The sequence below is a fragment of the Eublepharis macularius genome, chromosome 7 (genome assembly GCF_028583425.1).
Source record: "Eublepharis macularius isolate TG4126 chromosome 7, MPM_Emac_v1.0, whole genome shotgun sequence".
Classification (NCBI taxonomy): Eukaryota; Metazoa; Chordata; class Lepidosauria; order Squamata; family Eublepharidae; genus Eublepharis; species Eublepharis macularius.
Genome location: NC_072796.1, coordinates 65443630 through 65457469, shown reverse-complemented (window position 1 = coordinate 65457469; position 13840 = coordinate 65443630). Strand labels below are relative to the sequence as shown.

General features: G+C 42.8%; 1 protein-coding gene across 1 annotated transcript in view; it reads left to right on the top strand.

The window, feature by feature from the left end:
* GNAL (G protein subunit alpha L) overlaps positions 1-13840 on the top strand; it is a 187715-nt gene that overhangs the window by 44347 nt on the left and 129528 nt on the right. Inside the window, exons 2-4 of the mRNA XM_054984614.1 lie at positions 11606-11678; positions 12398-12452; positions 12615-12734. Coding sequence (XP_054840589.1) covers positions 11606-11678; positions 12398-12452; positions 12615-12734 — 248 coding nt within the window. The remainder of the gene's footprint in view (positions 1-11605; positions 11679-12397; positions 12453-12614; positions 12735-13840) is intronic.

Below are 13840 nucleotides of genomic sequence, written 5' to 3'. Positions count from 1 at the left end.
GAAAAATTAGTTGAAATGGATAAGTAATGAAGAACAATAGTTTTATTAACAGCTAAATTCTAATCAAGAGAGTGTAAGAAAACAAATACATTTCTGGATAAAGAAATCTAATATATACTTGGATACATCTGGACATTTATTCAAAGAAACATAACTATATAATACAATAATAAAACAACCAGGCTTATAGATTTCTGAAGAATCTGAAAGCCTGCATGCTGTTTTGTATCGCAAGTCTGACTTGCAAGCTCTTCCCCTCCAAATAAACAAGGGCTGACTAATATTCAGTAGTGTTGGTGAGACACAACTTTACATGCTGAGAGGTGCTATAGCAATATAAAAAGCATCTTTTTGTTTGTTTATTATTTAAAGTATTTCTATGCTGGGTTTTCATCCAAATAGAGCCCGAAACAACATTTCAACATTAAAACAACATTTAAAATAAAATATGTATAAAGTAATTCTATAAAAACTCATAAGCACATGTAACACCAAAGCCAGGGAGGAGGGCCAATAACATTTATTGTAGGTATGTCAAACAAACAAACAAAAGTCTACTAGGTGGTGAAAGACAATAGAGCGCCTTTCTCAGGTTGCCTTCTAAGATGACCAGAGTAGACAGGAAGATTCATATCGTATTAACTGGTCCTTAGGGTATGCAGAACCAAAGCCATATGGGGATTTATTCCAGCACCTTGGGCTCAGAAGCAAATTGGGAACCAGTGTACATGGAACGAGATTGGAGTGATATGGTCCCTAAGACCTACTCCATTCAGCATTCTGGCTGCAGCTTTCTGTACCAACTGTAGCTTTTCTTTTACCCTCTTCTCTTTTAAGATTCAAGATTGTTGCCAAGTAGGCCCCCTCCCCTGCTTTAAGGCCTGCTATGAACTGTGTTAAAGTTTCCTGCATTGCTGTTTCACTGCTGCACCAAAGACTGCTTTGCACGTGTGTGTTCTGGTACACGTGTCAGTTTCCTGCCTGCGTGTCAATTGCCTTGCTGCTGTTATAGACTGTGCAGTTTACGGACTCCATGTTTGGATAACTGCACAAAGGACTCTTTTTCTGGGCAGCCCTGCCCTGCCCTATATCTGGACTTCCCAGTGTGTGTTTGGACTTTATTACAAGTGTGCCCCGTGCCTGTATAGCCATCTGCCACGGACCGTGCCTGTTCCCTGCTTTGGACTGTGTTTTACGTGCTGTTCCCCCTGCCTCCATGGAAGCCTGCCTCATATGGGCCCAAGCCGCTGCTAGCAGCCGGGCGCCTGCCGGGGAGACTTCCAGCGAGCCTGGCTAGGCGCTCCCTGGTCAGTTCCCGCCTGGAGCCTCCCGCGGGTAGGTCGCCGAGCTTGCCCTCGCTACCGGGCAGCCTGCTATCCAGCCCCTGCTATGCCCAGCCGGCATCCATGTTCCTAGGCAGCCAGAAGACCCTGAGGAAGAGACTGCTTTGAGAAGCCATTTCGGCGAAGCGGGCACACCACGTCCGCAGCGAGAGTACCTCGCCCCGCTCTGCATATCTTAGGAGCCGCCCCCGAGAAGGAACTAAGTGCCGACCATCCCAAGCACTTAGAGAATGCATCTCAAAGAAACCTCCGCATTCCAGAGCTGATGACATCAGGACAAGCCCTGTCCGCTGGAACATCCTTTCAGCCCACTTGGATTTCCCCCTCCCTCTTTTGTCCCCTCTTCCTGAGGTGTCACTTATCACGATCTGATTACCAAAGTGGCCCATCTAAGCCATTCAGTAGCCCATTAGAACCTTTGTTTTAATCTGTGAGAACCACCAAGTACAGCACCTGCCCCAGGGTACGTTTTGGGGTATTTAAGCTGGTCTCTCAGACCACTCGGTGCTTAGGCCATTCCCATCCAGAACCCCTCGCTGTCCGTCTGTGGTCCCAGTGCTGGCATTGGGCCACCCTCGCTGCTGTGTCTCTGCTTCGCTCCAGGATTGTGAGTATTTCCCTTATCATCGTTGGGAACCTGCTAATGCGAAAGTCTCTATATTTCCTACTCTGTATTTCTTAGGTCTTGTATGTTCCTTGTATGCTTGTGCAAGTTTAGGCTTACGCCACACTGAATACACGTGTTTGGAACCTATTTGTAGTCTGCCTCTTTTTCACTAGAGTGTCTGGGATCGGGACCTCCGTAGACATAGGTTAAGATCCGCGCTAATTTTAAAGTTACAGCGCTAATTTTAAAGTTACAGACTGCTACAGCTAATTCCCCATTATAATAAAGAGCAGTTCTGGTAACAAGATTTTTCTGCAAACCTGGACGTTTTTCATGTTTGCAAAAATATCTCCTCTATCTCTATGGCCCCATTGTGCAGATTTTTTTATCTGCATTCTGTGGCCCTGTTCAGAAGTAGATATATAGATTTATGCTTGTGACAAATATAAGAATAAAAACTGCCCAGCAAGACAACAGCCAGTGAGACCAGGGCTCCTACTAACCAGTGAAAGGTAAGTACTGAAAAGCAGAGTTGGTTATGACAGTTGAGAAGTGAGTGCTGGGAGCTGGAGAGAAGAAATAGTTATGGAGGCTAGTCCACCAGCAGAGAGGGATACAGACCAGTGTAGGTGGTGGTGGGCGGGATATTTTTATTAAATCACCTTATACTGTCTGAATAACTGAGTGGGAAGTGCTACGAAGTTACATCAAGTTTGGCTGTTTGTAACACCATATCCAATATAATAAAGCTACTTAAGCGTGCCAGGAATGGGTTTCTTGCATTTACAGAGTAAAAAACTTGTGTTATCTGTTAAGTTTGAGCTGTATAAAATAAACATTGCTATTATTCTTGAAAAAAAATCCATCTTGTCTTGCTGTGAGGTTTACCTCAAACCTCAGTTATTGGCTACGGGCTTGAGTGGGTGTTATGTCCAAGCCAATTTCTATCCAAGAAAAACATTTACACTGGTATTCTAGGTATAATGAGGAACAGGACTGTGAAAACCTTGAGTGGTGAGGTGACGTTATCAAAGCATTCACACCAGGATCATCACATGCTTTGCTCATAAAGTATGAATCAGAAAAGTATAAATCAGAAAAGTTTATGAAAAAATGAGAGATGGTTTTTAGGTTATGCTGTACCTGGGGAATGTTAGAATTGGGTCTAAAGTAACCTGTTTGCCAATATCTTCTAATGTAAGTATCAGTGACATCTGACTCCCTGTGGGCTAGGTCAGATCTGTGGCAATGCAAAAGATAATAGTTGGCATTGTGGAATGGGACGTGCTGACTTGTATATATTTTGGCTTTGTTGCAAAATTAGATTGTTTTGGCATAATTGGCTGTGGTATAACTGAAATGAGTTTGCTTGCTTATTGAAATTATGAAGTAAATATTTCTGATTTGGTATTAGCGGTGAAATTGTTTGTTACTGCTATAACATGTACTATCTTTATTTAGGAAAAGGCCCCTCCTTTGATAGGATAGATTAGACAGCATTAGATCAGGTCCATTTATATCTAGATATGTTTTAAAAGATCAAAAACAAATGAATCAGCTGATAAGGATTGATTTTATTCACTGATTATTATAATACAAGATTTAAGGCAATATGAAACAATTTGTTTTCTTTGGTTTAATGGAGAATTACCCAGAATTACAGAGAATACAGTAATCATTTTGAAGAATTATAATTTGTTGTGATATTACTGTTATTTATCTTCTGTATTGCTTGCTTTTGTATTTAGAATATTTATTTATTTATTTATTTCATTTATATCTTGCCTTTTTCTCTAGTGGGGGAAACCCAAAGAAGCTTACATCATTCTTTTCTTCTCCTTTATTTTATCTTCACAACAACTCTGCGAGTTGGGTTATGTTGAGAGTGTGTGACTGGCCCGAGGTCACCTAGCAAGCTTCCATGACAGAGTGGGGATTTGAACCTGGGTCTTCCAGATTCTAGGCTAACATTCTCACTGTTACACCACATTGGCTCTCCAAGAAATAACATGTAGGTGACAAGATATATTAAAAAGTGAATAAAGGTAGGCATAGCACTGATAGTGCAGTGCTGTCTGTCCTTTGCTAAACGTATAGCATGCTCCACCAGCCACAGCCAGTACTACCCAGCACGTGATGCCACTTTTTGGCATTTGGGAACAGGCCAGTCTGCATAGCAGAGAGATCAAATGGGCATTGATGGATTCCCAATTCAAACCAGAAACCAAATGGTTTTATTTTAATATTTCTGTGCCTTTTCCCATACTCTATATTCAAACCCCACCAGGAACTTCAAAGCTTTCTTTAACTGGTAGTAGCAAAGTTGTTAGGTGCAGATGCTGGTACATTCTTCTGTGGAGGTAAACATGGGTGGGGAGTAGGTTTCAAGTCACCTGGAATTTCCCGAGAAAGCAATGTCCCTGCAAAGTTATCAACCAGTAAGCATAAGATGGACCCAGTGGGTTAATCTGTTTCTTCTTTCTCCTGGCTTACCTGTGAGCCAGATAGGATAAGAACAGAGGTACCATTCCATTTTTCTCTTCTTCCTTAAAGCCCTTCATTTTCCTCTTTGCTTTCTGTAGTCATGGTCACCTCGATGTGAAATAATTGTGCTTCTTTCATAGTAATTGTACAACTTTCATAGTCCAGAGCGTCATAGAACAGAGATACCACATGCTTTTCCTGGTCGTGATGTTTGTCTGGAGTTGTTCTGCCAAGAAAAGGCGCAGAACAGTTTTACCAGAGCTTGAATAACCATTAGGCTAGCTGTCCATTATGATGCCTGTGGTGCCCACCAATGAATTTCCAGGCATACATTTGTTTCTTTGACAGGACATCTCTTCCTCAAGACAAATAACCAGTCCTTCCTTTCTTCCAGTTAATTGGAACAGGAGGTGATTCAGAAGAGCCCAGGAGAGATCAATGTTGTGTCTGCAGGGAACAACCATTCAGAAACTATTTCCTTCATTATAGGAGGATATTCAGCATGAAACTTCCCAACATTTTGTGATTTGCCCCAGCACTAGGGTTGCCAGCCTCCGGGTGGTAGCTGGAGATCAGGCGCCAGAGACCAGTTTCCCTGGAGAAAATGGGTGCTCTGAAGGGTGAGCTCTATGGTATTGTACCCCACTGAGGCCCCTCCCCTAACCCCGCCCTCTCCAGGCTTCACCCTCAAAATCTTCAGGAATTTCCCAACTTGGACCTGGCAACCCTACCCAGCACTCATATGGCAGCCATTTTGTGATTGCCCCCCTTTGACAGCCATTTTGTGGTGTTGCCCACTCAACATCTTCAAAATTCCAAAGTTTCTAAGGTTGGAGACCTTTTGAGTTAAGCTGTAGTTGTAGGCCCTCTTTTTTATGCCTTCGGTTTCTCAGCTCACGCATGAAGCTCACAGGGTGCCCTTTGGGCAGTCATCCATCTATTTTGCCTTATAAAGAGGTTGTGAGGAATGAGGAGATGGAACTTCATGTGTACAGCGCTCACCCTCTTGGAGGAATGCAATAAATAAACCTATTTTCTTTAAAAGGGTTGGGGGAGAGAGAGACTCCATAATATGTTTTAAAATATAATTTGTGAAAATGCCCTTTAGTAGTAAGGCTTTTAAGGCCTAATACATGCAGCTGAGTATGTGTATCAAGGTTGGCCTTGAAATAGAGTACTTTCAGACCTTACCAGTTCATTTAAGAATCGAGACAGAAATAACTCAGTTCAGAAGAATTTTAGCAGTGTGTTCATAGATTGTGTGTTTTCTAACTGTTACTCTAAATGCTGGAAAGAGCAGGGCAGCTGTTGCCTTCATGCTCCAATTGTGGGCTTTCCACAAGCATCTAGATTTTTTAATCTTGCATCTTTGTGATTTAGGGTTGCCAGGTCTCTCTAGCCTCCTGTCGGGAGGGTTGGGACCTGGCACTTTTGTCTGCTCTGGTTTAAATCTTTGCACGTGTGCGCGTGCACTCCAGCAACAGCATGATCCTGTCACTTCTGGAAGTGACGCCACCATACCGTGTGCTTGGTGGCGTCACTTCCGAAAGTGGCGTCGCACCGGCTGCGGGAGCACTCCCACGCTCCGCACGGCTCAGATTCTGCTGGTTTGGGGCCCAAATGAGCCCCAAACGGAGCACGGGGACACTCCGGTGGCTGGTGCGATGATGTCACTTACCGAAGTGACGATACCATGCTGGGTGGGAGCACACGCCATGCACGTGCTCCTGAGGTGCCTGCTGGTGGTGGGCAAACCCCCTCCTACTGATTGCTGAACGATCAGCGGACAAGGGGGCAATCCCCTGGGAACTCTATTGTGCTGAAATGAGGTTCTTTGACCGTTTGGGACCATGAGGTGATTCAATAGCTCTTTATTTAGCAGGAACACAACACACACTGACAGACTGAACAGAAGTCCTCAATATATATACAGCAGCTCCACCCCCAGAATAACTGATAGCCAATGAGAATACATATTTTAGAATACCATCATCTGCATAAACTATATACACTGTTTGAAGTAGACAGGCCACTGATTGGTCTTTATTATAGAGGACCGATTGGCTGCTGTCATGAGAAAGTAACCAGTGATATTGCAGGGATTATGGACCAATGAGAACGCAGGCTTTGGGAGCCTTGACTGAACCTCAAGCTCAACACAGTATAGTGCATTACAATCAATACAGTAACTAATTTAGAGGCCTTGCTCGGCCCAGTACACAACACCCCTCCCCCCTTAGTTTGGAATACCCTGTTGTTCGCAGATAGGCTGGGGAAGATGAGCCAGAATACATTAGAGGCCCTGAGACCAATACATCACACCCCTTCCCCCCTAGTGTGGAACTACTTGATGCCAACAGAGTCCTGGAGTGGGAATGGGGAAAGGTGAGCCTGCCAGAGCCTGCACGGTGCAGTCGCTCCAGAGTTCTTTGGGGCCGACAGCCCCGTGTTCCTTGCTGGCTTTGCTCTGGAGGTGCAGTCTCTTGTGGGAGTTTGCGAGCCACTTGAGGCCGTGGATTGCGGAGAAAAGTCCCGGTTCTGTTTCTGCTCCCATAGCGGCCAAGGCAGTTTAAGCTGATGTAATTGAGTGCGGAGTGGACCTGATGCTCCTTCCGACGGCTTGTCTTCACTGCTGGCGTGGAGACGGGCGGCCCTTTGCGGCGCCCTGATGAAACGTGCCTGGCAGGGAACTTGCTGTGTGCCGCTTTGCTTATGGATGGGCTGCCTTGTTGGACTCCGGTAACGCGGATGCCCAACGCCTTGAACCAATCAAGTCCCAGCAAACTCGTGCAGTGCCCCTTAACCACAACAAGAGGAAGGAGGCCGTGAAAGTCCTTGTAGCCGACCACAACTCGGCCAGCTCCAACCACTGGAACCCGACGACCCTGGAGATCCGTCAGGCGTAGACTGCTGGGCTTGAGCGGCTGGTTCTTGCCCTTGGAGCACAAGCGGTTGTAGGTGTCCCTGGAGACAATTGAGAGCGCTGACCCGGAGTCAACCTCCATGACACACAGTGTTCCCTCAATACAAACCGTGGTGTAGATCTTATCTTAGTTGCCTGCTTGTGTGTGCATGATGACAGTTGTGGTGTGGCATTCATTCAGCTGGCACTCTCTTCCTCCTGGCCTTTGGCAGCGCGGAGTGAGGCGAGGAGACTGCTGCGGAGAGCCTCCTTTCCTGACAGTTATGCAGGCCCGAGCGATGTGGCCCTTCTTTCCGCATGCCCGGCAGTTGGCATCCCGGAACCGGCATTCCCTTCTTTCGTGGTCTCCCCCACAACTAGAACAAGGGGAACCGTAGTATGGCTGCCTCTCAGAGTGCTGGGCTTGCACTGCATGGAATCTGTGCACACCGTCTTCTTCCTCAGAGCCACTGTCAAAATCCCCATAGTGGACTGGCTCCTCGTTCAGGGGCAGGTCTGGACTCCGCCAACGTCGCACCTCCCGGGTGGACTGGTCTGCTGCTTCAGCTGCTAGTGCTTCTTTGAATGCTGTTTGGAAGTCGAGGTTCTTCTGCGTGAAAAGCCGGCGCTGTAGCTTCTCATCACGAAGGCCACACACCAGGCGATCACGTAGTGCCATCTCAAGGTCAGGGAAGTTACATTGTCTGGCTGCCTGTCGGAGGGCTGTGACAAATGCCGCTATCGATTCACCTTGCGCCTGGTCTCGGCTGTAGAACGCATGTCTGCAGGCTATCTCAGATGGCTGTGGTGAGAAGTGCTCCTTGAGTCTGTTTTTTATTGTGTTGAACGCTGTAGTTTGAAGCTGGGCTGGCGCCACTAGTGCCCGCGCTATATCAAACGTGGAACGCCCACACACGCTGAAGAACGTTGCTCTCGCAAGATCTGTGTCTTCAATCTTGTTCGCCTCAAGGTAGAAGTCGAAGCGGGTAATGTAGGATTCCCAGTCCTCGGCTGTTGAGTCAAACGGTTCGAAGTGGCCCTTAGCGGCCATGTCTGCCTTCTGGACGACGCGAGCGTATGTCGGATGGTGGAGGTGACAATTCCTCACGCTTAAGATTTCAGCTTAGGTCTTGGGGCTGCCTACCCAAGCACCTTGTTAGTGATATCGCTCTGGTATTGGGGCTGCATACCCAATCAGAGATCCCATCCTCGTCGCCAGTATTAAATAGTGGGTTCAGACATGAGGTGATTCAATAGCTCTTTATTTAGCAGGAACACAACACACACTGACAGACTGAACAGAAGTCCTCAATATATATACAGCAGCTCCACCCCCAGAATAACTGATAGCCAATGAGAATACATATTTTAGAATACCATCATCTGCATAAACTATATACACTGTTTGAAGTAGACAGGCCACTGATTGGTCTTTATTATAGAGGACCGATTGGCTGCTGTCATGAGAAAGTAACCAGTGATATTGCAGGGATTATGGACCAATGAGAACGCAGGCTTTGGGAGCCTTGACTGAACCTCAAGCTCAACACAGTATAGTGCATTATAATCAATACAGTAACTACTTTAGAGGCCTTGCTCGGCCCAGTACACAACAGATAGTATTAACCCCTATCCCCAATCACTGGACTTTGAGTTAGCACAAATATATGCATATCCTGAACATCCTGGCTGCAGAACTGTTACTGTACCATGTGAAGTAATATACTCTGTTGCACATGATCAGAGATTTTGTGGTTGTGTTTTAGTGATGTCTGACCACCAAGATTTCTGTACAAAGTGTGATTTCTAAAGTGTGCATAAATGTAATTGCTTGAATTATTTATTATTTATTCACTGAGATCCAAGATGGATTACACGGTGCAAGTGAAAATGCGATATAATCAACAGCTAGGACATTCATTGAGCAAAGTATAATAATGAACGACTGTTAGGCCATATGCGCTGTCACTTCTGTTCCATCTAGGGTTGCCAATTCTGGTTTAGGACATTTCTTGGAATTTGGGGCTACAGCCTGGTGTGAACAGCATGTTGGAAGGGGAGGAGCTCAGCAGGGATGTGATGCCGTAGAGCCCCACTCTCTGAAGTTGCCATTTCTTCCTGGGGAACTGTTTAGTCTTCCGATCATTCCAGGAGAACTCCAGGCTCCACTTAAGGTTGACAAACTTAGCTCCAACAGTGGATATATTTTTGATGGTATAAAATCCTTCTGGTTGACGATGGAGGTTTGGGTAGAGGTCAGAGGTGAGAGAAAAATATAGGATAATGCACTTTCAATGGCAGCTAAGGTGCATGTTCCAGGCCTGGTGATTAGAATATCTACTGGAAAATTTGCTTGCTCTTTGACTGTACAGGTATTGGTTCAGCACTAAAAGCAGCTCATTGTATGGAATGAAGTATATCAATTTTAAAAGTATTTTTGGATAGCAGATTAATTCTTTTCCACTTATGTAGGTAAGGCAGTTTGTAAAGGGCATGGGTTCCTAAAATACAGGTCTTTGTTTATATGCTTTATTTATTTAATTACTTCATTCATACCATGCCTTTCTCTCCAGTGGGGAACCAAAGAGGCTTACATTGTTGTCCTCACAACAACCCAGAGAGTATGTGACTGGCCCAAGGTCACCCAGCAACCTTCCATGGCAGAACCACTATGCCATGCTGGTTTTTAAATATGTTGAACTTGAAAGTAAACTCTTTTCCTGAAGCTTTGATTACTGATACCTCTGCCATCATCTGTCTGGGGGGAAATAGAAAATCAGGGGATTTACAACTTTAACCATAGTTCATTTCTGATCTGATACGAAAAGAAACCAATAAATTAATTTAAATATAAATTTGAAAAAATAATATTGATAGAAAATGGTCATTAATAATGTGTCTTAGTTGCCAGAATTTAAAGCATAATTTAGGAGGTTTGCAAATCTGGTGGAATCCATATGCTGTTTTGGGTTGTGCTGGTTCCTACCGGGAATTGAAGCGGGGGGGTGGGGGGGTCTACTTAAGCATGACAGGATATAATGAACACCTATAACAATCTTATTTCTGCAGGGACTATTTTCAGAGTCATTGGTAGTGGAACATGCTGTCAAGTCATAGCTGACTTATGATGACCCCTGCTGGGTCATTAGGGGCTGAAAAATGTGTGGTGGTTTGGATTTGGCTGGATTTGTTCTTTCTGCTCTGTACATTAGAATGTGGGAACTCTGGATAGAAGTGGAATTCAGATACCAAATTTATAATTTTGGAATAGCTCTGTTGTGGGCTTATACAGACTCTTTTCTCTCTTCTGTATTCCACTGCTTATATTTAGTAATGTATTGTGTAAATTCAGGTATTAGACAAGTCCTAAAAATCCAAGTGAATCCAACTCTCCCCCCTCCCCTCTTCTGCAGCGTTTGTAGATCGACAGAAAGAGGCAGTGCTGAGTTGGAAAGACAAAAATAGATCTTTACAGAGAAATATAGGGATTGTAAGTAAGTGTGTTTGTGTGCGCGCGCGCCTGCGCGCGCGCGCGGCGGCGGCGGCGAGGGAAAGGCAGCGTTCGGCTGGTTTCCAGGAGGAGTCCTCTCTTTTCACTGTGTGTTAGGCATTTTGTACAGATTTTTGTTCTGTTTAAACACTTACCTCTTCCGGAAGCTGTTTGCATCTCTTTGAGGGAGGAAAAAAACAACTGTGATCAGAAAACGACCAGAGACCATTTTATTTGAGCGACTGGTGGGGAAGAAAGAGGAGAGATATCATCACGGGGATATAAATATCAACTGTTAATATTTTTTGAATAGAATTATACATAAATAGTGCAATCTGATATCCACCCTAAGTGACAGCAATGGGGTGTTTGGGCAACAGCAAAACGGAGGATCAACGTATTGATGAGAAAGCACAGCGAGAAGCCAACAAAAAAATAGAGAAGCAGTTGCAGAAAGAGAGATTGGCTTATAAAGCCACGCACCGTTTGCTTCTGCTGGGTAAGGAAGGAGGGCTTTGGGGGGAGAGAGGGAGAGAGTGCAGTGGTGCAGTTCACTTTCCCATGGCCAGCATATAATAGAGAAGCTGTGCTATTTGTGTGCAGTAGAACATAAGACGGTAGGAATGCTGATGTCTTTTATTAAGCAATGTGTGTAAAATGCACAGATAGTATGTGTGTGAAATGTTTCTGGAGAAGAGGGGTGCTTTCGACCTGTCTTCCCTGTTTTCCTGCTCCCCCCAAATGTATACATCACACATTCTTCTCTTCCCTTTTTTCAGGAGCCGGTGAGTCAGGAAAAAGCACTATTGTCAAGCAAATGAGGATCTTGCATGTGAATGGATTTAATTCAGAGTAAGAATTGTTGATGCTTTGAGTGTTTTTAATACATGTGTTTAACCCACATTTACACAAATTGAAGAATTTATCTTAGATTTTTGCATTTAGTGGTGATTTACGGCTAGTCCTCTTCCATTATAAATAATTAGTATTACTATATGTCAAAAGATATATATCAAATCTGTTCCTTTTACTGTATTATTACACTGTTGCTACTGCAGTCCTTTATAGGCCCTTGTGTAGCTACAACATGGCGACTACTTCTTATAACAGCAAATAACTAAATGTTGTCTGTGTGTGTGAAATTAAAGATGTATGTCAGCTCATGCACAGGTTGGAAGTACTCTTATTTTTCAAATCATAAAGAAGTACCAGCAATAAAATCCATTATGAAGTGTTCATGAACAATATTATTTACCTCAGAATCTATTAGTCAGTATATTCATTACAGCTGTTTATGGATGGATATGCTAAAATATTTGAGATTAAATCAATTTGCAGTATAAATGGGCACATGCCAAATAGTCTTCCTTCCCCTCTCCAGACCTTTAAATATAGACAGTTGGCATGTGCTATATGAAGAAAATATGAAGAATTTATTTTAATTAAGCGCATGCTAAATATTGCATCATGAAATGGGATAATAATGTTAAGGATAAAAATGGGGGGGCTTATTGAGTTTCAGGGTCTTAACAGAAGAAAAACAGTCAAGTTTTTTTATTGTTTCAATGCAGAGAAAAGAAACAGAAAATTTTGGACATTCGGAAAAATGTTAAAGATGCAATTGTGGTAAGAAGAAATATTTTTGCTGATCTTAAATTGTATATGTTTAGTAATTAGGATTGTTGCTTGCAAAGAAAAACCTGTTTTTCTGATGACTGGGGTCATCTTTAGTGATCCTGTGTTTTGCATATTAATACATATTGTTCTTACGTATTTTTCTTATTCTAGACAATAGTTTCAGCAATGAGCACCTTAATACCTCCGGTTCCGTTGGCCAACCAAGAAAACCAGTTCCGAGCAGATTACATTAAGAGTATAGCCCCACTTTCTGACTTCGACTACACAGAGGTAAGATTTCAAATTCTTTTCTCCCACTTCACTCCATGATTTAAAAATATAGACAGATGTATTCTCGTATTGCTCTTCTTACACAGCAATATTCTCTATTCCAGCATGTATTTAGAGAATTATGTGATGAAAACCAATCCTGTGGAATTTAGTTTTGTGGAGTAACAAATCTGTTAAAATTGGTTGCTGCAATATAGTGATAAAAATCAGTGTGAATAGAGTAATACATGTAGTTTTGAGATTGTCTGTTCTTCTGAAGATTGCATTTTCATGGTAACATGTTTAGGAGATGGTCAGGGAAGGAATTTTTAATGTCCTTGATATTTAAAATAATATTCATAGCTTCTAAATATCAGCTCTTTTGTTATGAATATGAATTTTTGTGGTCTTATGAAGATGTCTACAAGAGAAAATACCAATCTTAGTGTTACTATGTGACTGATTTTTTAAAAAATACATAACCTTGTGAATTTGCCAATGAAGGAGATATGCATTAGCTCACTTCGATATTAAGTGCTAAGCAAAAATAGAGCTTTTTGCAGGTTTTTTCTGTTACATGAAAGTAATTGTTTTTATTTGTTTTAAATTGTGTACTGCTTCAAATCTAACAAATAACTAACTAAATAACTGCATTAACTAATTTTCAATCACTAAGAGACCTGAAAAGGTGTTGTTGTTGTTGTTGATGTTGATGTTGTTGTTGTTTTGGAGAAATCTATTTTGTAAATTGACCATGGAGCAACTTCTGTCTTATTCTGTTAGGGAAAAAATGGGGAATGAACTTTTTGTATTTCTAATACATCAATAAATGTTCCAATTTGAAGATTCAAGGATATTTTAGAAACACAGCTTTTTATATACCTATACAGCTGTTCAGAAAAGCTGTATCAGAACTATATCGTTGCACATAGTTTAAGTGGTTCCTCCACTGATAAAATGATGACCTGATCCTTGAAACAGGATACAGTATTAATCATATATCTTTCAATGATATTAACTCTTTTTTGCAAGCATAAATGTTGGAAACTATGGCTTTCTTAGTTTTTAGTTGTACACCTTTGGAAACTAGGAGTAAATGCGATTTTTAAACTGTTGTTCATGTGGGG